At 36.9% G+C, this 27,122-nt stretch overlaps 1 protein-coding gene across 1 annotated transcript in view; it reads right to left on the reverse strand.

Annotated features, from left to right (window-relative positions):
- Positions 1-356: 356 nt before the first annotated feature.
- The window catches only part of Tbc1d8b (TBC1 domain family member 8B), a 62,950-nt gene continuing 36,184 nt past the window's right edge, over positions 357-27,122 (reverse strand). Inside the window, exons 9-21 of the mRNA XM_042690064.1 lie at positions 26,878-27,028; positions 25,646-25,860; positions 18,916-19,033; positions 16,447-16,732; positions 14,811-14,940; positions 13,852-13,950; positions 9,393-9,461; positions 8,990-9,230; positions 8,178-8,243; positions 6,513-6,593; positions 5,853-5,909; positions 3,643-3,734; positions 357-1,291 (exon numbers count right to left, since the gene is read on the reverse strand). Coding sequence (XP_042545998.1) covers positions 887-1,291; positions 3,643-3,734; positions 5,853-5,909; positions 6,513-6,593; positions 8,178-8,243; positions 8,990-9,230; positions 9,393-9,461; positions 13,852-13,950; positions 14,811-14,940; positions 16,447-16,732; positions 18,916-19,033; positions 25,646-25,860; positions 26,878-27,028 — 2,010 coding nt within the window. The 3' untranslated portion in view covers positions 357-886. The remainder of the gene's footprint in view (positions 1,292-3,642; positions 3,735-5,852; positions 5,910-6,512; positions 6,594-8,177; positions 8,244-8,989; positions 9,231-9,392; positions 9,462-13,851; positions 13,951-14,810; positions 14,941-16,446; positions 16,733-18,915; positions 19,034-25,645; positions 25,861-26,877; positions 27,029-27,122) is intronic.

Below are 27,122 nucleotides of genomic sequence, written 5' to 3' on the forward strand. Positions count from 1 at the left end.
ACTCCTATACAGTTAGCTTAAACATTTTCAAAAAGCTTAAATCTGAATCCAATGTTGTTTTTCTTTGTCAGTCATGGGGCCTTAACTCTGGGCCTGAGCGTTATTCCTCAGCTCGTCAGCTCAAGGCTAGCACTCTACCACTTGAGCCATAGCTCCACTTCTGGCCTAGGGCCTCATGCATGCAAAGCAAGCACTCTATCACTGAGCCACCTTCCCAGCCCCCAATGTTGTTTTTCTTTACAGTAGCCCAGAGTTTAGAATTATTGATTTGTTTTTATCAGTAACAGAGTTGGGAACAAGTATAAGTAAATAGCTTTTCAATCCTTCAGATTCAGAGAATGCACAAGTTCCATTACTACACCAAATGAAGTTAACTTTAATGTGTTACTAGTATTTTATTTAGCTAACATGAAAAGGAAGGTCCCAAATGGTAACAAGCTTGTACACAATTTTGAGTATAGATCTAAGGGTCCTTTTTTCTAATGTATTTTAGTAGGATTGAAGTAATCTGACATATGACATGATATGACATGTCAGTACTATTTACTAATACAGTCACCTTTTCAAAATCTTCAGTAATTTGTGTCAAAAATAGCACTAGTCAGTAATTTCCTTAATAAAATGGTATAGTGGTGCCCTCTGGTGGTCTCACTGAGCATACTCCTCTTATACTACATATTTTGTGGCATAGGAAAAAACCCTGTATTTGAGAATATAAAAAATTGAGATGATAAAGGAATGGATCATTGTGCTTCTGTAACTTTGTCTCATTTTGCTTTCAAATGTACTGGTTAATAAGATAACTCCCTGAGTCTTACTCCCAGGAATCAAGCTGACAGCTACAAGAATCCAGGGAAAACTATCTGAGATGGACAATTCCTTCCAACTAAGAGATGTGAACCTTGGTTCTAGATTTTAACTGAGAGATTTTTGCATTTTCTAACTTGGCTTTTAAATCTATGTGTTTCTCAAAAAACCTCACCAAGACTGGTTCATTCAACAGAGATGCAAGAATCTGTTCAAATGAAAATGACCACTGATGATCCTCCTTTCGAGAGGCAGCCTTTCTCTCCAGAAAGCTCTCTGTATTCTCCACACTGGTTCCTTCAGCAGCACTGATTGCAGCAGAGATTTCTTGGGCAGATGATGAAGGGCTATTTAGTTTCCTTCCAAGTTCTTCCATCCTGAGCAAAAGGCTGGTTACAACAGCAATGGCTTGATATAATGACTCTTCTTCAGTGTCCTCGTGAAATAAGTTGTAGAGGGTCTTTGAAAACTGAATAAACTGTGACTAGAAGACATACAATAGAAATAGAACATTTTCAACATAGCAAAACAGAGACCTTAGAAGAGGGTACTGGTCCTATAGAAATTTGTAGCATGTAATCTTCACCCCAGAAGTATAGATTAATTCCAGAGTAAAATTTGCTTCTAAGAAGATGCATAGGAAACATAGAAGAACATTCATTCCGGCCCTTGTGCTTGTTGCCTAATAGCAGCCCATTATATACATACTGATTCCCAGTTACTCTGCCTACCAGCATTATTTCAGTGTATTTTTATTAAGCCACCTTTTATATTTCTCTACATATAAATCATTTATTCCTTGACAATTTTTTTTTGGTCGGTCGTGGGGCTTGAACTCTGGGCTTGGGTGCTGTCCCTGTGCTCTTCAGCTCAAGGCAAGTGCTCTACGGCTTGAGCCACAGCGCCACTTCCTTCCTTGACAAATTTTAACCAAAGGACTGAAGACAAATTCTATTGTACTTCTTCAAATAATTCGGTGTACTTTTTATTAAGCTAACTTTCATACTTCTCCATATAAATGACAAATTTAGGGAAGAACAACTCTTAGAAACCTACCTAACAGTAGAAGATTAACTCTAAGGAACATGTGAACATGTTCCTCTTTAAACTAGAGTATGGTCAAAGTGAAGAGGAACTGATTATTCTACTAATTGCCCTTAGATAATCCACAGATTGTCCCAGAAAATATTTGCCAATTTCAAAAATAATTCCAGGGACTGGGAAGGTGGCTCAGTGGTTGAGCGCTTGCTTTGCATGCCTGAGGCCCTGGGTTCGATTCCTCAGCACTACATAAGCAAAAAGAAAAAAGCCAGAAGTGGTGCTGTGGCTCAAGTGGTAGAGCACGAGCTGAAGAGCTGAGGGACAGTGCCCAGGCCCTGAGTTCAGGCACCACGACCGGAAACCCCCCCCAAAAAAACAAAAAAAAATTCTAATACAAGAATTGTATGTCAATCAGAAAAGTTTTATTTAGAAATAATGGTATATGTAAAGGATATCATTCATAAGATATATGATAACAAATGCTTGTGTTCTTCCTTAGTACTATAAGTTTATAGTAATTTTAGAATAAGTATCTTAATAATTAATTTTAAAAGTACTTATTCCTCTGTCAAATCACATAGTCCATTAAGAAATACTAAGCTATTTGATAGTTCTCATCTTGGCAAAGTTCTTGTGATTCTTATATCTGTATCAGCTAGATTTTACTTTTTAAAAAATCTAAGGGGTTGCGAAGGTGGCTCAGTGGTAAAGTGCTTGCCTTGCATGCATGAGGCCCTGGATTCGATTCCTCAGCACCACATAAGCAGAAAAAGCCAGAAGTGGAGCTATGGCTCAAGTGGTAGAGTGCTAGCCTTGAGCTGAATAGCTGAGAGACAGTGCCCAGGCCCAGAGTTCAGGCCCCACAACATGCAAAAAGAAAAAAGAAAAAAAATAAGAATAGCCAGGCATATGAGGCTCATGCCTGTAATCCTAGATATGCAGGAGAATTGTGGTTTGAAGCCAGCACAGGGAAGATAAAGTATTGTTTTTGTTGTTGGTTGTGGGGCTTGAACTCGGAGCCTGGGCACTGTTCCTAAACATTTCAGCTCAAGGTGAGCACTCTCTCTCTTGAGCCACAGCACCATTTCCAGTTTAAGTGGAGATAAGAGTGGTTAAGTGGAGATAAGAATCTCATGGACTTTCCTGCCTGGGCTGGCTTTGAGCCACAATCCTCAGATCTCAGCCTCCTAAGAAGCTAGGACTACATGCGTGAGCCACAAGTACCCATGGTAGCCTGGCTCAAGTGGTACAGTAAGAGCTGTGAGTGAAAAAGGCCAGTGAAAGCACAAAGACTGAGCTCAAGCCCTGTTACTGGCATTATGCATGCATACACATGTGCGCGCACACACACACAAACATATTCTGATAAGAATGATGAATTAAAAACTGTCAAAAATAGTTATCAGTATAGTCTCTAAAGGTTCATATACAAGATCATTAGGCACTAAGGTTCGACCTATTTTAGTAATTTCTTAGTCTTGTTTCTTAGCAGTCACTAAATGTATAGTGGATAGATGAACATTTCCATTAATCCTAGAAATATGCTATTTATACATTTTTCTACAGACTCAAATTGTTATAGCAGAGGGACTATCTGGAATATTATATGTATTGACGTATTTAATGTAAAAAAACCATTTAAAAAGTTGTTTCCTTCTTTATGGTCACCTGAAACGTACAAAGATAATACATAGAGTATTTTTGTAATAGTATATTAGTGATTTTTGTTTTCTCCACACCCATATTCATACAAAAAAGCAAGAACCAAGAATTTTCTCTTTGAAAGTACTATACCTGACTCATTCTTGGTAAATCTTTAATGTTTTCTTGTTTTTTGAGAAGCTCGTCTTGCCACTTATTTATATATGCTTGAATATCAACATTTCCTAAATGAGGAGAATAAAATTGCAGTAAGCAGCCCATTTCAAAAAGAATAATTATGATTGAAAGACATTTCAATGAGATATAACATTTCGTCTCTTTTAACCCAGGAAACAATCTGAATTTACCTTTTATTTCAACCTATTGGCTTTCAGAATACTTTCTCCATTTTCATTTAGACTAAAATTTTATTTTGGGAAAGTTTAAGAATAGGGAAAACATGGAGAGAGAGGAGGAAAAGCTGTATTTAAATTAACAATCCAAATATCATGTTATCATTCTCAAGTGAACTAAGTTTAAACTAGTTACTATAATTCTCTTTTTTGTGAGGGTACTGGGGCTTGAAGTCAGGGCCTGGATGCTGTCCCTTAGTTTTTGTGCTCAAGGCTAGCATTCTACCACTTGAGCCATAGCTCCACTTCTGGGTTTTGGTAGTTAATTGGAGATGAGAGACTCATGGACTTTTCTGCTCAGGCTGGCTTTGAACTGAGGTCTTCAGATATCAGCTTCCTGAGTAGCTAGGATTATGGTGTGAGTCACTGGTGCCCATCTAATCCAGCTACCAGAATTCTTAGTATGAAGATAACCAAGTGGTGTATAGTGGCTCTTTAAAAAAAATTCACTGGGCTGGGAGGGTGGCTCAGTGGTAGAGCACTTGCCTTGCATGCCTGAGGCCCTAGGTTCGATTCCTCAGCACCACATAAGCAAAAAGAAAAAAGCCGGAAGTGGCGCTGTGGCTCAAGTGGTAGAGCGCTAGCCTTGAACTGAAGAGCTGAGGGACAGTGCCCAGGCTCAGAGTTCAGGCCCCACAACCAGACACCCCCCCCAAAATATATATATATATATATATATATATAATTCACTATCCATTGAGGAGTAAACATGATTAAAGCACATTATTTGCATGTATGAAAATAGCACAATATGTACAATATTTTTTCAGTCATGGGGCTTGAACTTTGTCCCTGAGCTCTACAGCTCAAGGCGATCACACTACCACTTGAGCCACAGCACCACTTCTGGTTTTCTGGTGGTTAACTGGAGATAAGAATCTCATGGATGGGGCTGGGAAGTGGGCTCAGTGGTAGAGCACTTGCCTTGCATGCCTGAGGCCCTGGGTTTGATTCCTCAGCACCACATAAGCAAAAAGAAAAAAAAAACCGGAAGTGGTGCTGTGGCTCAAGTGGTAGAGCACTAGCCTTGAGCTGAAGAGCTGAGGGACAGCGCTCAGGCCCAGAGTTCAGGCCCCACTACCGGACTCCCAAAAAAAGAATCTCATGGACTTTCCTGCCTGGGCTAACTTTGTTTTTGTACAATTAATTTATACTAATAAAATATAGTTAGTCCAGATGACTGTAATGTGATTTTAAATAATCATTTGAGATCCCCTGATTGTCAGGCACTAGTGGCTCACGCCTATAATCTCAGATACTTGAGATCTGAGTTTCATGGTTCAAAGCCAGCCCAGGTAGGATAAGTCTGAGTGACTCTTATCTCCAATTAACTCACAGAAAACTGGAAATGGAGATGTGGATCAAAGTGGTATAGCACTAGCTTTGAATAAATGAGCTCTGAGCAAATGAGCTCAGGACAGTGCCCAGGCCTCAAGTTCAAGCCCCCTGACTGACCAAAACAAAAGAAGAGAAAAAGAAAAAAAGGGGTCCTAGAAGTCAAATTCGGGCTACTCTGGGGGTACAGAGAACTGTAGACTTGCTAGCTAAATTTGAATTCTGGGAATGAGGCCATCCTATTTCAAGGCCAAGAGTTCAAGCCCCAGGACTAGCAAAAAAAAAACATGTCTAAAATTATCAAAATATATATTTTTTAATTTCTGAGACTTAAGTAACATAAGAAAGAATAAAAATTTAAACTCAAAGCAAGTTCTCCGGACAAATAGTTTTTAAAAGGAATCTTAATGTTTTCCACTTTATAGATATGCTTACTTGTAAAATCAATAAATTTTAACTGAGCATGATAGCAAATTCCTAGAATCTTTGTACTCAGACGGCGGAGGCAGGTAGATCTTGAGTTTGAAGAAAGCCCCAGTGTTTATCATAGTGAGCCCATGTATCAAAAAACCCCAATAATTTAATAAACTAAATAGTTTTATTAGGTCATAGTACCTTTTATAGAGCTGGGTTTTCTTAATTCTGATTTCTTCTTATTTGCAGGTCTGGAAACTAAAGAGAAAAGAAGGCAATTGATTATCTGAAAGTATTTTACAAATATATTTTAAAAGCAAAATACCATTTCACACAAAGATAAGAACATGCTATTTTTTAATTCAGCAGGCCAATTTTAGCTGACCTCACCTGCCATGAGACAACAAAGTATTAAAAACTCTTCACAGTAGAAAGGACACTAGAAAAATATTAATATTTTTTAAAATCCTAGAAAGAAGTATATCAAAGATTAAGTATTTATTTATGGGTGGTATTTTCTTCCTTTTATTTTTGTATTTTTTTCTTTGTGACTTGTTTCAAAGATGATCAGGAAGGAAAAAAAAATCACATAGCCATACTGCAAGACCATACCCCATTGTGAAACCACTTCCCCTGGACCTCAGTACCTTTCTCTGACAATGGTTTGATTAAACAAGTTACTTGTAAGGTATCTACAGCTGATGTTCACTTTAACACACATTAATCAGAACTCATGCCCCTGTATAAATGAAGTATATAACACACATACGTATCATTTATTTATGGTCACGACAGCCCAGCCTGAGTGGTAAAATCCCATCTCCAAACAACAAAACTGTAAACTTTTAAAGAAATATTTACCATGGAGCTTGCTGAAATAAAGCAATTCTTCTGTTGTAAGATCATCTCCCTTTGAAGAATCCTTAGTTATTTCAGTATAAGCTGAAAACATGTAACCCAAACGGTTAGGTAAATGTGGGAGCAGGAATTTAAGCAAGGGATTGTGTAAAAAAAAAAATAAAAGTATTATACAGTAAATTCAGTAAGTATCTGATCACTTGGTGTTCTATTATTTCTTTTGTTTGCTTCTTAATAATATCCAGCAAGACATTACCAGTTGAAATAATGGGAAACTTGATAATGAATTGTGGGAGGAGGGAAGAAGGATGAGGGAAAACGATGGAAGGAGTGACTGATCAAGATGCACCAGACACATAAGTAGACATGTTAAATTTTAACCTCCTATATAACCATTTGAAGATTAAAAAATAAAACAACAATAACAACAAAAATGGTAATTTGGAAATCTCTGAACTTAAGGCCCTGGCTATTTTTCTGCCTTAATTCCCACCTGAACATTACTGAGTAGTAATGTGTGCCCCACTTTTGATCACCCTGACTGTTGTATAGATGGAAATATAAAGCTTTCCACTGTAAACCTAACTTGACTGCAAACCTTTTTATAAACTAAAATGATTTGTCTTTTGATTTTGCCATTTGAGGGCGTGAATTGTTAAAGATTGCTTTTACTTTTTTGGTCTGTTAACGAATGTTTCCTGGCTAACCTGAGAAGACTTTAAAAGGGATTCCAATTGTGGCTTCAGACAAAATATGAAGCAATGTTTTGCATCTGTGAATTACACTATGTACTTTAAAAAATGTTCCTTCAGTTTCAAAAATAAGAGTGTTTTCTCTGAGTAGAGATGGTCTAGAAAAGATGTGGTCTTCCAGTCAATAATAGTAAAAACTTGTATAAACTGGAACTTTGAGGAAATAGGGTAGAATAGAAAGTTGAACTTTGGCGTCATAGACAATCCTCAGTTTGAATCCCAACTATGTAATCTCTGTTAAATAATCTACTCTTTCCAACCCTCCATTTCCTTATTGTCAAAACTCTCAGGATATTATCACCTTCCAGGGATAGTCTAAGGCTTAAATGAAAGAATACATGTGAAGTGAAAGCCTCCACATAGCAAATGTTCAATAAATGATAGCTTTTATTTCGTCCTTTCCAAGTATTTAATATCCCTGCTGTCTGGTCCCATTTTTCTGAAAAATTTGTAGTATTTTGTAAGTCTGGTAGTTTGTAGCTTGTTTAAAGTTAATCTCTAATTCTAGTAATGAGAACAACAAAAATTCAACATTATATCAATATTCAAATGATAGAGATCAGATATGTGCCTGTAATTCCAGCACTCTGGAGACTTAAGGGTGGAAGATTGAAATTCAAGGCTAGTCTGAACCTTATCTCAAAAACAAAAGATGTAATTTTTCTACAGAAACTACTTATCATTAAACTAATTAAACCAAAAGTCATTTGTAGACCATCTGTTATAAAGAATCTCTTCCATAGATTTCATCATCTATCTACATGAACAAAATGTGGTAATATGATTTCAGACCACAAGACAACAGTAGTTGTCATATCACATTTCAAATTTGTTGAAAAGGCACAATATTTAAATTATGCTTATTACAATGAAATGAACTACTGCTTTAGATCATTAAAGACTGTCAAATTCTTACCTGGGGGAACATGTAGCTTAAAAAGCAGCTTAAGCTTCTCAGTAAAACTTCCATTGTACATTATATCTGTTCAATGAAATACAATTGGAAATGATCATTTATCCAATGAACAGCAAATCAATTCAGCTAAAGAGACTAATTAAGATACAGACACTAGCAGGAAATAGGAATTAGAAATATTCTTTTATTTAAGCTAACAGTTAAAACAATCATTCAGGTAGCCAAAATATTTCAGACATATAAGTAAAATATTCTCTCAGTAGAAAATGTTTTCCTCTCCTATCTCCTTTTCCCCAACCTCAGATTTGTTTTGTCTTTTGGATAAGGCCTATGTGTCTTGAGTAAAGCAAGATCTGTTCTTCAAGGGACAATCTGTGAAAAGAAAGCATAGCTAGGGAGTCTGAAGAAGCAAAGCAATACTATTTTCATGCACAATATACTGAGTTCAGGAACATGTTTGCCGGGTGATTCTCTGACTCTGCTAAGCTATACCATTGTTTTCTTATTGAAGGGGATAATCTTTCTGTTGCATCCATGCAGTTGAGTTTGGAAAAAAAATACCAAGACATTATTTTCCTTCATGTTAACCATGAAAACATCTGAGAAGGAGTGTGTCCTTCTCAGAAGGTTGGGGTAAAATGAGATCAATATACTTAGTTTTAGCAACAAACACATAAAAAGGTCCAGTAATTCTGGAGACAGTATAACCCAGGGTGGTATCATCAGACTAGATGGCAATAATTAACAGAGTACTAAGTATTTCTAAGGTGAACTTATTTTTTGCTTAAAAAACTTAGTGGACATCTGCCTACCAATTGCAGAGGCGAATTCTTTGAAGTTTATAAGGCAATCAGAATTTTCATCCAACAATCTGAATGTCCATAGAGCTAGTGAGTCTCTGTTTGCGGAACATGCCCAGGGACTCAACAAGTGATACAACACCCTGAACTGCTGGCAGTCGATCTGATACTGTTCCAAATATGGCAGGCTGGGGTCGTGGTGTTTCAATTCTGAATAACCCACACACCAATAATAAGATAAAAACAGCTCTTTCTATTAAAAACAAATAAAAAGGCAAGTCATTAAAGCAGAAAAAGTGATTACAGAACATTTTCTTCTTAAAACATTTCTGCTAAAAAAAGACAAAAATATCTACAGTGAGTTATGGTCAAATGTTGCTAAGAGTTTTATTATTCACAAGAACAACAAGAATACCTTAAAGATAGCATAAAGTTCATCCAGTTCCTGAAGGCTCAGTTTAACATCTTGTGATACAACACGCATCTTTAAAAAGAAAAAAGCAATTAAAAATTTGACACTTTATTAATGCTTCAGATCTGCTTAAGAGTCTCCTTTTGTCAGGAGAAAACAGTTTTCCTTTCAATTTTCTAGAGAAGTAACAAAGTCAAACGCACCTACTTTACCCTTTGTATATGGACTACAGTTCAATTTTACTCTGATAAAGTATTTTGATAGTTATTTATTCAGATCCAGTAATTCCTGCCAGATGACAGCAACTAAAAGTCTATAAATTTCAGCAGCACTATTCTAAGTATCATTCCTTATATTCCTCTTGTCACATAAGCAATTTATCCAGTCATCAAGCAAAGTTGTCATCAAATACTTCAAAGGCATCAGGAGATGTGCATTTCTCTCTATGTCAAAAATATAATCCAAGAAATAAGCTGAGAAAATCTGTAATTTTATCCTGCCCCAAGAAGCAGCAACATTAATTGTATAAACATCATAGTATTTGAATAACTGAAAACCAATTGTAGGCTGGGCACCAGTGGCTCATACCGGTAACCCTAGCTATTCAGTAGGCTGAGATCTGAGGATCACAGTTTGAAGTCACCCTGGGCAGGAAAGTCCATGAGACTTTCCAATAACTACCAAAAAGACAGAAGTAGAGCTGTTGGCTCAAGTGGAAGAACACCAGCCTTGAGTGAAAAAGCTAAGGGCTTTGTGCTCAAGCCCACTACTGGCATATACGTGAAAAAGCAAAGGTAAAGATAATTACTATAATTAATAAAAGCGAATATTAACCCTTCCCCAGAAGATTCAATAAACAAAATGAGAAGTGGCTCATTGAAATAATGGATTAAGACAAATGTGTGATCATACTAGCAAGTGTGATTAAAAGAAATGTGCACAAATGAGTCAGGTGCCAGTGGTTCACACCTGTAATCTTAGCTACACCAGAGTCTGAGATCTAAGGATCATGGTTCAAAACAACCCAGGTAATAAAGCCTGGGAAATTCTTAACTCCAAAAAAATACCAGCCCCCCCCCCCCAAAAAAAAGCTGGAAGTCAAACTGTGGCTCAAGTGGTAGAGCACTATCATTGGGCAAAAAGAAGCTTAGGGGCAGCACCCAAGCCTTGAGTTCCAGCCCTAGGATTGACACTAAAAAAAAAAAAAAAAAAAAAATCACAAATGAAAATCATTGAGAAAAAAAGGATAATAAAAGTGTGGATATGAAACTCATCAAAATGCCTACAACAAAGAAGACAGGGTGAAGTATCTGTTGAATGAATTCCACAAGCTTTAGACTAATCTAACTGAAAATCTAGATAAAACAGGTAAATTTCTTGGAAAAGATAAATGATCAAAATTAACTCATAGCAAGTAAATTTGGACAGAAATGAAAACATTTGAGGTATGAAGAAAATCCAAGAAGTTACATACACAGAAGTATATATATGTGAATATAGCATAATGAAGTGTATCCGATGTTTCAAAAAGGGGGACAAAAGAATGGGAATACTGTGAAGGTGGTGAATTTTTTCAAAAGGTTCTGTGTACATGTAATGTATGGGGACACCACAATGAAACACCCCTACATGGCAAATATACATTAACTGAAAATTAAAATGTAAAAAAAGAACTAAAAGATAATCAAGGATCTCCTACTTAAAGGCAGCCAACCTACACGATTCTGAGTAGTAAGAATTATAGATATGAACCACTGGCCTGGCAAAAGGACATTCTTATACATTGTGAGTGGGATTGTAATTTGGTACAAATTTTAGAGGGTAATTTATCATGATTTGTGAAATTTTAGATAGACATACACTTTTGCCTAGTTTCTACTTTGAAACTTATAAAAATACAGTTTAAAATATAGGTAGAAGTATGTTTATATTGTGTCATCTTTATTTTTTTTAGGTCTGAGACTGGGACTTGCTGGCTAACATTCTACCAAGTGAGCTAAGTCTCAAACCCACACCATGTTATATTTAAGAAAAATGGTGACATTAAAAGTGTATGAAAAGGAATAGTTAAGTCCACAGCCTATCTATAGCATGGTATAATGTTTAGTACATTAAGAAGACTGATTTACGTCTGTATGAACTGACAAGTAAGAATCATGATATATATTTTTGTGTGCTAGTCCTTGGGCTTGAACTCAGAGCCATGGTGCTGTCCTTTAGCTTTTTTGCTCAAGGCTAGCACTCTACCACTTTCTTCACATCCAGCTTTTTTGGTGTTTAATTGGAGATAAGAGTCTCTCAGGGTTTTTCCTTCCCAGGCTGGTTTCCAATCATGATCTTCAGATTACAACCTCCTGAGTAGCTAGAATTACAGATGGCTCCATGATGTATTTTTAAATGACAAAAGCTGCAGAACAAAGTGAGTGGTATGATGTATAATTTCATTTAAAAAGCTACGTCTCTTCCCTACCTACCTACACTTGCATGTGAACAAATATATAGGAAAAAGATTTAGAAGGTTATATACTAAATCATTTTGAGTTGGTTACTACCAGGCGGGAGAACCTTGTAATGCCTGAATCATTTAAAACAAATACACATAATCTTAAACACAAAACCTAAAAAAAAATGGGCTCTAGGTTAACTATGCCACAGAAAACATCATGAATTATTTAAATGAAATCTAAACTTGAAGTCTTCAGAAATGTTTATCTTTCTAGATTTTATCTGTGCAGACCTGGGCTTTAAGCAGGCTGGTTTACAAAACAACAAACCATCAACAAAGATCAAGCCTTTTAGAACAATATAAACAGTGGAGTAAAAGTATTCCCCTTTGACTAGTAATCTATTCATTCAACTAACCAAAAGAAACCAAGATGGCTTCTTGCAGAGCCATCCAAATATTTAGAAAGTGAGCACTATGCCCTTTTGCTTTACTTATGTATCCAAGGAAATTAATGCTTATTAGCACAACTATTGCAAGATCAATTGTACTTACTAAAGCAGCATGTTATAACTGTGTGACAGTTATACACCAACATCACAGCATTTCAGTACTGTGTTGCAGTAGTGTCAAAGGTCAAGTAACACCGTGACCTTTACTCCACCTTTACTGGTGGAGTAAACAAAGCAACTCAGCCTGAATAAAACAACATATTTCTTCTAAAATATTTACAATAAGGAAAACTTTGCTAAGAATCTAGTTCAAAAGTTTAGTCTCTTTCATTTTATTCACATGGAATAATAGTTGTTTTTTTTTTTTTTGTCTGTTTTTGTGCCAAGGTTTGACCTGGGGGCCTTGAATGCTTGCTTAGCTTTCTTGCTCATGGCTGGCACTTTACCACTTGAGCCATGGGTCCAGCTCAGCTTTTTGCTGATCTCACACTTTTTCTGCTTAGGTTTGTTTCTGAGATCGTCAAATCTCAGCCTCCTGAGTACCTAGAATTACAGATGTCAACCATCAGTGCTTGGCTTGGAATGTTTATTTTTCTTCTAAAATATAATTTTACTGTTATTAAGATGTTGTACAAAGAAGTTACCATTCTGTAAATCAGGTAATGAGTACAATTCTTTTTTTTTTTCTTTTTGTCGGTCATGGGGTCTGAGCTCTGGGCCTGGGCGCTGTCCCTCAGCAATTCAGCTCAAGGCTAGCGCTCTACCACTTGAGCCATAGAGCCACTTCTGGCCTTTTCTGTTTATGTGGTGCTATGGAATCGAACCCAGAGAGCCTCATGCATGAAAGGCAAGCAGTCTACCACTGAGCCACCTTCCCAGCCCAAATGAGTACAATTCTTTTTTTTTATTATGAAAATACCATACAGAGGGGTTACAATTACATGAGCCAGGTAATGAGTACATTTCTTATCAAGCATTGTTGCCTCCTCCTTTGTTTCCCCTTCCCATCCTTTTCTATACCCCCCCCCACCAAAGTTGTAAAGTTATTCTTTTGGGACAATTTCACTCTTTCTTTCACCTTCCCCTAGTATCCCCCTCCTGTCCTTGCCCACAAGTTGCATAGTTCATTTTCCACATAGTGTATACTGAACACCATGGCTGCTTTTGTTGATTTTTCCTCCCTCCATTTCTGTGTCTCCCTTTGCCCCCCTCAAAAAAAAAGCAAAAACAAATACCACCACCAAACCATTTCCATTTTGTGGCTTTTGTTTCAATAGTTAAAATACTACTTTATTGAAACATCTAAAATGATACTCATTATGCTTTTGGGTTCCTCATCTAAGAGTATTCTACTTAAGTCTGTTTTTGAATACCTAGAGTCTTGTATAAGTTATCATGTCCAGTTTATTTTAGATCTAGCTTCTACTTATGAGAGAAAATGTGCTGTTTGACTCTCTGAGTTTGGCTTGCCTCACTACATGATTTGCTTTAGGTCCATCTATAAGAAAGGAAGTTAAAGAAAAGGTATGTTGCATTAACTGTTTTCTCCCAATAGATTCATACTCACCACGTTCTGCTTGGTCGTTTGTTCTAGAGTCTGTATCACATACAACCGATTTCGACAGCGCATGCTATGTATATCTTCATAGCGAAGGTTACCATATTTCTGCAGGAAATTATTTGAATGGATACTCATTCATCACAATTATCTGCTGCTTCTATAACTGAATTTCTTCACTCAATTCTCAGGGCATTGGTTCTATTTCTGATTTGTTCAGTGATTTTGCATATTTTCACCACCCACGTTTCAAGCGATATACATATTCACTAGAGAAAATACATTTACTATGTGTCTAGACTAAGTACAAGAACATTGGTAAGATTTTTAAATCTCTAAGAAAAGAATAATTTTCTCGCCTTTTTATAGAGTAATACATTTAAAAGTAGTCATGATTTGTGAAAGTAAGATTTACTTTCATTTAATAAAAAACAACTGGGTGCAAAGAAGGTTCTATCTAGCCCAGGACCAACTCACAAAATTTTTATAAAACTCATTTTAGAGTTAAATTGGATTTGAAATTTTTTATTGTTCGTATTTTTATTTGGATTCCAAATTTAGGAAAAGCATTAAAATAACATTAAAAATGCAGAAAACTGACAAACTTCATTCTGCCTAATGAAAATCTTGAACAGGAATGGCAACAGAAACCAGAAACTAGTATATACCCTAGCCAAGGAGGCTTAGTAAGATATGAATTCAAATGTCACTAGATAGCCCTACGGTTTTCCTAATATAAAATGAAGTAACAGACTTTAGAAAGTAAATAAAAGTGTTCACGGAACAAGAGAAGGCTGGATCCTAAGCTCAGAATAACCCATAGCATCTATTGTACAAATTCATCACAATAAATAAATATTAAATTGCATCTTGCATTATCACCTTAATCTTGATATACCACTAGAGTGCTAATGACCTAAGATTTTTAATATGCTATGCAATTATATTTATGGTATGAAAAAACTTACCTCATTAGACTCTTTGATCAAATCTGTAATATCCACTGTAGTATCACTGTTTTTTCCCTCATTCACATTTGAACCCTGCTGAACACTTGAAGGCAATGGGCTATCCTTGTTAATGACACTGTCGAAGAACCTAGCCAAAGGTGATAGCAGTGTAGGAATTAGTACAACTAAAATAACTAGCGTATAGATCATGAAAGCTAATTTATACCTAATAATCCAGAGGTTAAGTTCATTACGGATGACAAGGAAAGTGCTTATGAAGAAGATGGTTGGGAATTAGGAGGCCATGGACAGGAGAATAGAATGGGGACAAAATCATGTTGGGCTGGGCCAGGAGAGCATGAAAAGAAGAAAATAGGTTCAACGTGTCCTCAGCCAATACTATCTAGTCCAACAAGTATGGAATATAAAGTATATATAGGCATGCAAAGGAAAAAAGAAAAGTGAGTAACACTGAGTTCTTTCATGTGTTTGGAATGCCAGAGGTACATGTATAATATTCTCCATGGAATGGAGCGTTACAACAGTTGTCAATTCAAATATTCATTGATTTAACATTTACAAATGTGTGCATATAGACATGAACACTAAAAAAACCCCACATATACTCCCATACAAAACAGCATGCAAACAAAAGCCACTAGGAAAATAGTTTAATCCCCACGACTGAAACTACTGGAAAACCATGATTGTTTCTCCCACTAGATATTTAACATTATCAACTAGCTCTTTCCTCCTCAAATTACTTCTACATAGAAACACGTATAGCTTAAACTAGGACTCTGAAATAAAGAGTGGAGCATAGTGTTGGTTGTTCATGCTTGTAATCCTAACTACTTGGGAGGCTAAGCTAGGGAGATAATAGTTCAAAGCTAGTCTGGGCAAAAAAAGTTCACAAGATACCTTCTTGACTAATAGCTAGACATGGTGACCTCTGTCTATTATCCTGGCTTCATGGGGAGCATAAATAGAAATACTTTGGCAAGCTGGGGAAAAGCATGTTTGGGAAAGAAGTGAGACCCTATCTCAAAAATAACCTATATAAGTTGGCCATTAGTGGCTCAAAGCTGTAATCCAAGCTACTGATGGAACAGAGATGGTCTGGAGGATCACAATTAAAGGCCAACCTGGGCAGAAAAACTTGAGATACTTCACTGCCAAAATAAACAACAGAAAGCAGAATGGAGGTGTGGCTTAAGTATTATTACTCTAGCAGAGCAAACATGAGGCATTAAGCTCAAGCCCCAGTTCTGCTAAAACCAAACAACATAATAAAGGGTTGGAGGCATGTATGGCTGAGAGGTAAACCACTTGTATAGCAAGTGTAAGGGCCTTGAGTTTAAACCCCAATACTGAAAAAGAAAGAAAAATCAGAGCATACTGAATTAATAATATTAGCATAAATGCTTACATAGCCTAACTGCTCACTTCAAAGTGATTTACTTTTTGTTACATGCTTTTTGAAGACAAAAGACAGGATTATAGGTCTGGCTTTATCATTCAACTAGCTCTATGACTCCTGGCAATATTTTTGAAGTTTTTGCCTCTCAATTTCCTCATCAGTAAATTTAAGGGGAATGAAGAACATAATGTCTTAGATCTCCTTCACATTTAAAAGTTATAATTCTTATACTACCTGTTTAAAACTGTTACAGCCTCAGCATCATCTTTACACGTCAGAAGTTTGTCTAAGTTATAGTCAAGTATTGCCAATCCCAGTTGTAAAATGGCCTTTATTCCATCATAGAAGAAACAGTCGACGACATTCACTGCACTTTCAATAGGCAGCACACTAATGAAAAGTGTGAGGAACCAGGACAGAGAAACGGAGGAAAAAAATGTCATGTCGGTCATGTGCTCTGTTAGCTGAGGAAGGTGATCCCTGATAAGTTCTTCAAACACTGCCTGATCCACCAAGGCACCTGAAGAATACCAAGACAAGTTTAAAAACGAACTTCTTCTAAAGTATTTGTTCCCCATCTCTCTCGCTTTACATTAGCTTGCTGATATGTCTTTTTCCCTTATATATTGAATCCCTTTTGTGCCTTTTCTGCACTTTATACATGTGTCATGAACACCAAAACACTTGAGAAATACCATTTAAAGTCATTTGAAGCTGGGTGTCAGTGGCTCACACCTGTAATCCTAGATACTCAAGAGGCTAAGATCTGAGAATAATGGTTCAAAGCCATCTCAGGTAGGAAAGTCTGTGACACTATCTCCAGTAAACTATTATGAAAAAGCTGGAAGTGGTGCTGTGGCTGAAGTGGTTCTACCTCCAAAGAAGTTCAGGGACAATGCCCAGACTCGGAGTTCAAGCCTCAGGACTGGCAAAAAAAAAAAAAAAAAAGTAATTTGAAGATCTGAATCCTTATTAGGCAGAGACAATGTACTATATTATTAATGAACTGGCTTCATCTTTGTGATGCTGGAGATGTACATGTTCAGCCCGTGATCTACCACTAAACTACATCCCCAGCTCTTAAAGAGTTTAGTGTTTGTGCATTTCTCAATTTACTGATTCTTCTATTTGGTAATTCAAGTGACAACAAGCTAGGCATTGTGCCACAGACCTGCAGTGTAATCCTAGCATTTAAGATGTGAAGGTAGAAAAATGTCAAGACCAGACTGGGCTACATAGCTAGACCTTGTCTCAAAAATATAAAAAATCAGATGTTTAGAAAAATGTCATGTGGGGAAGTGGTGCTGTGGCTAAAGTAGCAGAGCACTAGCCTTGAGCTGAAGAGCTGAGGTAGAGCGCCCAGGCCCAGAGTTCAAAAAAAAAAAAGAAAAATGTCATTTGGGTTTGAATGGGTAGCCCATATTTCATGTGTATGAAACTTAACTCCCAAATGTATGTACTCATTGTATTTAGAAGTAGAAATTTCGAGAGGTTACTGGATTATAATGGATCTGCTCCAAAGAATGGATTAATGCACTCATGATTAATGCCCCAGTGCTAGCTGCTTACCCTTGTAATCATAAAGCCAGCTGAGCCTGGAAGGTCTACAAGACTCCATTTTTTGTATGTGTGCTATTCCAGGGCTTGAACTCTGGGCACTGTCCCTGAGGGCTTTTAAATTTTTTTTTTTCAAGTCTGGTGCTTTACCACTTGAGCCACAGCTCTACTTCTGGCTTTCATGGTTAATTGGACATAGAATCTCACAGATTTTCCTACCTGGGCTGGCTTTAAAGCACCATCCTCAGATATCAACCTCCTGAGTAGCTGGGTTAAAGGTGAGCTACTGGCACCTGGTTTGAGATTCTATTTTTAACCAGCAGAAAATCCAGACTGGAGATGTTGCACAAGTGGTAGAATATGAGCTGTGAACAAGAAAGCTGACCAAGAGTACAAGGCTCAGAACTCAAGTCCCAGAATTGGTACAACAAAGACAATAGATTATAGGTCATCAAGGGAGTGACATATTAAAAGTAATCTCTCCGTGGCATACTTCTTTTGTCTGCCTTTGTCATATCCTCTACAATGCTATTATGATACAGCAAGAAGACCTTGGCTAGATGCCAAGCAGATTCTGGATACTTTTGGACTTCTCAGGCTCTGGAACTATGAGTAAAATAAGACTTTAATTTTTGTGCCAGTACTGAGTCTTGAACTCTGGGCCTTGTGATCTTGCTTGGCTTGTTTGTAACCGGTACTTTATCACTTGGGCCATACCTTCACTTCCAGCTTTTTTTTTTTTTTTTTTGGGGGGGGGGGTCCGGTCGTGGGGCCTGAACTCTGGGCCTGGGCACTGTCCCTCAGCTCTTCAGCTCAAGGCTAGCGCTCTACCACTTGAGCCATAGTGCCACTTCCGGCTTTTTTTTTTTTTTTTTGCTTATGTGGTGCTGGGGAATCGAACCCAGGGCCTCAGGCATGCAAGGCAAGCGCTCTACCACTGAGCCACCTTCCCAGCCCCCACTTCCAGCTTTTTGATGGTTAATTAGAAATAAAGAGCCTCAAAGAATTCTCTGCCAGGGCTGGCTCTAAACTACGATTCTCAGATCTCAGCCTCTTGGTTAGTTATGATTATAGGCATGAGCCTATAATCTCTTAAAGCAACAGATAACAAAGACTGTAGAAATATATGTGTGTGGTTTGTTTTACCAATGATTCGACGATTAAAGTAATCAGGCAACATTCGTTCACATACAGCAACCAAAAGCCAAAAAGCTTCTTCTTCTTTTGCGTATAGAAGCAACACTGAAGTCAAAATGTTCATTGCCTAAATTTCATAGAAAAGATACAAAAAAGTAAATATTGCTCACTAACCACTTCATCCCTTTTCAAGCATAGGAGTTTTCAACAGTAAGAGAACAAGTACCATAAGAACAATAAACTCAGAGCAAAATGACATGAAATCAGGCTATTCTTTTCTAATCAGTTATTCTGTACAGTTATATTCAAGAAAACGAAGCAGTACAATATCATAGATATGCAATATACCATCTAAAACCTAATATGGCTAATTTTAGTTGGTAAAAATATACCAATTATCACAAAGCTAAAAACACACATAAATTTGAAGGCAATACTAAAACTGGATGAAACTATCTCTATTTGTAATTCCCTACTGAAGAATATCCCTTAGATGTCAATCATCTTTCATTATATCTAAAACTAAGAATCTTTCTCCTATCAGGTAGGATTCACTTTTTAGTTATCCTAATTTTGTGCATGATAGAAACTCTGCATCTGTTACATCTTTTTAAAAAAAATCATATCCAGAGTTCTCCTTATAAAATGTTTTTGGATCTGTTCTTTCTTCCTATTTCCATTGCCACTATACTTTGTGCTTCTATCTGGTGGTTCCCTGGAAGAATGAACTCACAAGGATATCTTTTATTTGATCTGACACAGAGCTCATTTAGGACAAAAAGCTATTCCCCAACAAGTGTTTATTGAAAATAATCAGAGGCAGCTGCTGACATGTGTAGGTGGGCTGACATAGAGGGAACAGTTGGGCTAAACAACAGGCTAACAAATGGCTAAATGAAAATCTAAGACATTAAGTAAATTCTGACATATTCCTGGGAACTTAGGAGGCCATATACATGCATATAGCCTTGTGAGTATTCATAGCTATAGGAAAGAACAGAAAAGTACTAAGCTCTCACCTCTGCCTCATCTTGAGGCTCTGAGAGTAGAAAGTGATAAAAAAAAATGAAAAAAGTAGAGTTATCAACAGTTAGGATCACTGAGAATAGGTTTTAAAAAGATAAAAGAATACTATATTGAAAATGAACTATACAACTTGTGGATGGGCATGGGAAGGAAAAGCTGGGAAAGAGGGAGAGAAGGGGGTGACATTGTCCAAAAAGAAATGTACTCTTTACCTGACAATGTAACTGTAAATCCTCTGTACATCATCTTTACAATAACAATAAAAATTTTTTAAAAGATAAATCATTGAATATAGTTGGGTAAGCTTACCACAAAGATTTTGAAAAAAAACAGAGGGTACTGAAAGTATTTCAATATGTAAAAAGAAAATATACTATTATCCTAATAAAAATAGAAAGAAGTTTATGGGATTATGATTATGCTATCAAATTAATAACCCTACAAACTACTGATACTAGCTCCAGAAGAAAAAAATCAGAATTTATCTACAATAAGGAGATTATATTAGTAATGAAAATACTTCCCACAAGGAAAACTTTCTGAACAGATGGCTTTACTGTTTTCTGCAAAACATTTAAAGAATTAGCACCAGTCTTTCATAAACTCTTCAGATAATAAGAGTAGGAAATGCTATCCAACTCATTCTAAGATATCTTGATAACAGAATTAGACAACACAAGACAACTACATATTAATATATGTTATGAATGTAACTGTAAAAACTTCAACAAAACATTAGAAACTCAAATCTAGTAGCATATGAACAAAGATTATATATGCACAAAGACCAGGTGAGATTTGCTCTGGGAATGCAAGGTGGTTCAATATATGAAAATCAATCAATGACAAATGCTATTTTAATAAAACAAAAAAAAAATCACATGATCATCTTAATGAACACAGAAGCAATTTCATAAAATCTAGTATTTTTCCATGATACAAAACTCTGTAAACTAGGAATGTAAAAAAAAAAAACAAACTTCCTCAAGCTGATAATCTTAAAAAAAAAAACTTCACAGCTAACATTATGTCCTATTGATTGCTTTCTTCAAAGACAAATACCAAGACAGTGATATGCATTCTCAATAATCCTGTTGAGCTAAGACTTTAGCTATTTGGGAGGCTAGAGTGAGAGGTTCATTTGAATCCATGACTTCAAGATCAGTCTGAGAAATACATTAAGACTTGGTCTAAAAAACAAACAAAAATCCCCAACAACAACATCACCACTTCAATTTAACAATGTATTGAAGATTCTAGCCAGATTAATTAGGTGCAAATAAATATGTCCAAATAGGATGGAAGTATCACTACTCAAATTTGGTATGTAGAAATTCCTAAGGAATTCACATAATATCTTCTTCATCAGAACTAATAAATCAGCTTTATAAAGTTAAAGAGACATAAGATCAAAATATAAAAAAATGAATAGTAAGAGCAGGGCGCTGGTGGCTCATGGCTGTAATCCTAGCTACTCAGGAGGCTGAGATCTGAGGATCGCGGTTCAAAGCCTGCCCGGACAGGAAAAAATCTGTGAGACTCTCATCTCCAATAAACCATGAGAAAACCGGAAGTGGCCCTGTGGCTCAAGCAGTAGAGCACTCGCCTTGAACTGAAGAACGCAGGGAAAGCTCCCAGGCCCAGAGTTCAAGCCCCATGACCAAAAAAAAAAAGAATAGTATTTCTACATACTGGCAGCAAATAATCAAAAAATGAAAATGAGAAAACCCATTTGCTGTAGTATCCCAAAAATTAAAAACTTAGAAAGAAAATTAAAGAACTATGAGATTTGGAACACTGAAAACTACCAATTTTTTTTTTTACTTTTTTGCTTGTCATGGGGCCTGAACTCTGGGCCTGGGCACTGTCCCTCAGCTCTTCAGCTCAAGGCTAGCACTCTACCACTTGAGCCACGGTGCCACTTCCAGCTTTTTCTGTCTATGTGGTGCTGAGGAATTGAACCCAGGGTCTCATGCATGCGAGGCAAGCACTCTACCACTGAGCCACCTTCCCAGCCCTATCAAGTATCTTTGAAGAAAGAAATTTTAAAGAGCTGAATTAATAGAAAGACATAGTATATTCACAAGACTTAAATCTATAATACTCTCCAAACTGACCAACAGATTTAATACAACTACCAAAATCTAAGCTGGCTATTTTTAAAAAAAGAAATTGGCAAGCTGATCCTAAAATTCATAGAATACAAGGGATCTAAAAGCCAAAAAAAGAAAAATGTAGTTAAAAAAAGAAAAATGTACTTACAAAAAAGAAAATGTACTTAAAAGGATCTACACTTTCCAACTTTAGAACTTGGTTACTGCATCTGTGTGGTAATCAAGACAGTATGGCTCTGTTCAATAGAACAGAAGGGAAATTATAGAAATAAATACTATGGCTGACTGATTTCAGCAAGGGTACTAAAGGTCCACTTTGTTCTCATTGAGATGGCTGTAATCCAAAAGAGATGAAAGTCCATGAGACTCATCTCCAATAAACTACTAAAAAGTGCCAGAAGTGGACCTATGGCTCAAGTGGTAAAGCCCTAACTAGCTCTGAGCAAAAAGCTTTAGGGATAGCATCCAGGTCCTAAATTCAAGCCCCAGGACTAGAGAGACAGAATCAAAGATAGAGGAGAGACAGAGAGAGAGATGTAAAAAAATGTAAACTTTATACTGCTAGTAGGAACATGAAGTAGGGAAAGTTGAGCAGTATATACACCCAAAATGAAAAACAAGGCCCATACAAACGCCTGTACACAAATATTCATAAATACATTGTTCTTTGCAATCAAAACAGACAAAATTAATCAAAATTCTATCAACTGTTCAATAGAAAAACAAAATGTGGTATAACTATATAATGAAATATTATTCAGTTGTAAAAATGAACAAACTATGGATACATATTCCATAGCATGGATGCAATCATTTTTTTTTTGCCAGTCCTGGGGCTTGAACTCAGGGCCTGCGCTCTCTCCCTGAAGAAACACTCTACCCTTTGAGCCACAGCATCACTTCCAGTCTTTTATGTTTCTATGGTACTGAGGAATTGAACCCAGAGCTTCATGCATTGTAGGCAAGTACCGTACCACTAAGCCACATTCCCAACACATGGAGAAATCTTCTTGAAAACAATATGCCAAGAGAAAGAAGGCAGGTACAAAAGACTACATATTCTATCATTCCATTTAGTAAGATGTCAATAAATAGCCACAGTTAAAAAGACCAGTGATTGGGTAGGGGAGAGGGCGAAATGAGAAGTAGAATATTAATGACTGTATGTCTTCTTTTTTTGAGGGTGAAGAAAATGTTCTGGAAGTAGACAGTAGTGATGGTTACAAAACTTTATGATTATACCAAAAACCAGTAACAGGGTCAGACATGATGTTGCATGCCTGTAAACTCAGCACTGCTGTAATGTCAGCACAGGAGAGCCAGAGGCCTGAGGATTCCAAGTTCAATTTCGTCCTGGGCTATATAGTCCCAGGTTAGTCTGGGCTACATTGTGAAATCCTGTCTCAATGAGGCATGAAATGGTAAAGTTTGTGATATTTGATGTATCTCTACATAGGTAAGGGGGAGATAGAGGAGGGAGAGATTAGGGAGAGAATAGGGAGGAGAGGGCAGAGAAGAGGGAAAAACGGGGAGAGAAGGAGAGAAGGGGAGAAAGGAGAGGGAGAAAAGAGAAAGAGAGGAGGAGAATGGGAAAGAAGGGGAGAAGGAAAGAGAGGAGAGGGAGAGAGAGGAGGAGAAAAGAGGGAGAGGGAAAGGCCAAGTCAGTTAGCCAGCCATCCAGCCATAATATATCTAGTATGATTCAATGAATTTTTGATTAAGAACAGTAAAATCTGCTTGCCATATTAAATTCTCAGGCTTTAAAGGTTCTCTGTGATCTTGTGGCACTAAAAGTAATATTTACTTCTTGATCAGAACATAAGTTTGATGTTCAAGGCACTTATTCCACCTGAATGGTATTGTCACTTTAACCTAGAATAACTTTCTTCCTGCTCTCCATGTCTCTAAATTTGCTCTCATCTTCTAGAAGCCAAAGCCATGTACTGCCTATTTTAAAACTATGTCTTAGGTATTGCATAAAGATAGATTGCATATAGATAGATAGCTCTGAGAGTGCAAGTTGTTTGAGAAATTATGTATATATCTTTGTTACCTTTCAGAGATTCTAAAATATGCTAAAATACTTGATGTTTAGATGCTTTATTCACTTAAACAGTTTGACAGAAAAAATTCTGTTAGGTTTTCAATGGTTACAGCTACTATCCATTATTGATATGTAATTACTACAGGTGCGTAACCTAGTAGAAATCCATGTATACTGGTAAGTGCTTGCAATCCACCATTATCCAGCCTTTCCTTCCAGAGTAGCCCACTGTATTTCAGATTTCCTTGTGGATAGTTGTGCTCATGTGATGGATGGAGTCCTTGCCACAATGCAGGCGAAGTGATATGCAACCTATTCCAGGTATGGCCTGGAAAATGTACCACAATTGTTTTCCATTCTCTTTTTCCCTTCTGAGCACAGTAATGTTAAAGTAAAAGAGTAGCTTGGAAAATGTGTTTAGAAGATGGCAGTCAACTTTTAGCCTAATGCTTCAGTCTGAAAAATCTGGAAGAACACTGTCTACCAACACAATGGCTCACTTTGGTCTATTCCTTTAAGAAATAATCTTCTAGTAAACTGTGCACGGGTGGCTTATGCCTGTAATCCTAGATACTCAGGAGGCTGAGATCAGAAGACTGTTGTTCAAAGCCTGCCTGGGCAGGAAAGTCTGTGAGACTTTTATCTCCAATTAGTCACCAGAAAACTAGAAGTAGCACTGTGGCTCGAAGTGGTAGAACACTAGCCTTGAGCAAAACAGTTCAGAGACAGCAACCAGGTCTTGAGTTCAAGCCCCACAGCCACACACAAGAAAAAGAACTAATCTTCTCTTGTGTATCAGTTACATGTTTGTGCCTGTATCACCCATTTAGCCTCATTAATACTGTGTACTCCTAACGGATTTGTCCCCAATGGTTCCTCTACTTCCTACAGAAAAAAAATTCCAATTCCTGACCTACAATAATATACCTCATTTTCTTCCAAACACTTAGCTCCATTCACCCTACACCCTAAACAGAACATGGTCCTCTTCACATTCCTCCTTTAAGTCTATCTGTGTTGAACTGCACTACTTCTTTCACCTAGGATGTTCAATCTTTCTACTATCTATGCATTCAAAATTTAAATTTCACAATCTGCAAGTGCTATCTGTTCATGAAGCCTTTTGTGTGATTCTTTTAGATATAAATAATTTATTATTAGAGATAGTTCTTCACAGTATTTTACATTAATCATCCTAACATTTTCTTTCACCTGTTTTTTAGTTCCACAATGGAACTGGTTTATATATTAATACCTACTAATCTATATATCTTAATAGCAAGATCTTTCTCATCTATCTTTGTATAACTGTAAATATGTGTGGCACAGTATCTTTCACAGGACTGGAATTTAAATAAATATTTGTGAAATGAAAAAGAAAAAAGAAATTAATAAAACATTCATTCTAAGTATTCCCACCATCATCCTACTTATATTATTAATACTATCAATCTCAGCTCAACTTCTTTCCTTAGAATCATAATTCCCAAATTAGTAGGCTTGGGTTTGTAGTGATGCTATCATGCACAGAGCTGGGCTAACAGCAAAGTCATACCTGGCAGTATCCTATTTGGGGATTCCTATATGCATAAGCAGTGAGTACCCGCCTCAGAGCAGATATACCAGTATCACTCTGAAATGCTGGGTGTTCAGGCAGGGAGCGACGCAAATCACGCTCAATTTCCTCAGTAGCCAAGTTGGAGGTTCCGAGAGACTGTTCAACTACTTCAGAATAATAGCCAGGATTCGCAGCCATGTCATTACAAGCACCTGCAAAGATGATTGCATTCACATAGAAAAGAAGAACAAAGCTAAGATTTTCATACAGTGGCATATTTGTATGTACATTAAGAATTAGATTATATTACCTTGAAATTTAATGATTCTGAGCACAAAGAAGAAAATGAAGGAAAATAAGAAAGCATTACACTAGAATCTAAAGGGCCAAGTTCAAATTATCAATCAGAAAAATATTTTTAGCTAGGCTGGTGGCTCACATCTGTAATCCTTGCTACTTGGGAGGCTGGGATCACAATCACTGTGGTTCCAGGCCAGCTTTGTGGGAAGATTGAGAAACCTCATTTCAATCAATAAAAAGACCAGAGAAGTGATGTGTACCTGTCATACTTACAATGAAGAAGCATAAATACAAAGATCACGGTAAAAAGGAGGACCTCATCTAGACTTGTTAGACCTATCTAGCAGATCTAAGACCCTGAGTCCACACCACAATACTGACAAAAACACACAACAAAAATACTTTCATGAGTATTTTTTTCCTTTAGTTTTTAGTAGTACTGGAGTTTGAACTCATGACCTTGTGCCTGTTAGGCAGGCAATCTATCACTGGAACCATGACCCAGCCCTTTTTGCTTTATTTTTCTCATAGGGCCAGCCTCCAACTAGGAACCATCTACTTACACCTCTTACATAGCTGGAATCACAGGCAAGCCACCATCACCATTTTACTGGTTGAATGGATGAGGGAAGAGGGTGATCACATATGTAGTTGGAATTACAGACATATGCTACCACACTCAGCTCCTTTAATTTATCTTTGAAAATAGATTCCCCATCCTTCTAGATAAATTCTCCCTCCTTCTAGATAAATCTTGCCTAATAAGCTAATCTCAGTCATTAGATGATGGATTTACAGTAAAGTATACATTATTTTTCTTCTTTGACTAGTCTTAACTCACATCCTAGCCATCTTTGTCATTCTTTAACTTTCTGTACTAACTCCTAGAAGGAGAATAATTACTGTCTATTAAATAACTGACTAGGTACCTGAAAAAAGCATCCAGAGCTCTCCTCTTAAGGTTTCTGGAATCCCTCTTACAACCAGATCTCTAGTCTTTCTGGTTCGAAACATGCTAATACCACGTCCACATTCAGAAAATAAGATGTTCCACAACTGTTCCTTCATCTTTTCTTTCAACTGTAATAGAAATATCAAGGCAATTAAACACAATGAGAAATGGCTTTTTCAAAATAACTTACCTCTATTCATCATGAAATGGAGTCAAACTCCA

Source organism: Dipodomys spectabilis, unplaced genomic scaffold (assembly GCF_019054845.1).
Source record: "Dipodomys spectabilis isolate Male_0828 unplaced genomic scaffold, ASM1905484v1 ptg000132l, whole genome shotgun sequence".
In the NCBI taxonomy this organism is placed as follows: domain Eukaryota; kingdom Metazoa; phylum Chordata; class Mammalia; order Rodentia; family Heteromyidae; genus Dipodomys; species Dipodomys spectabilis.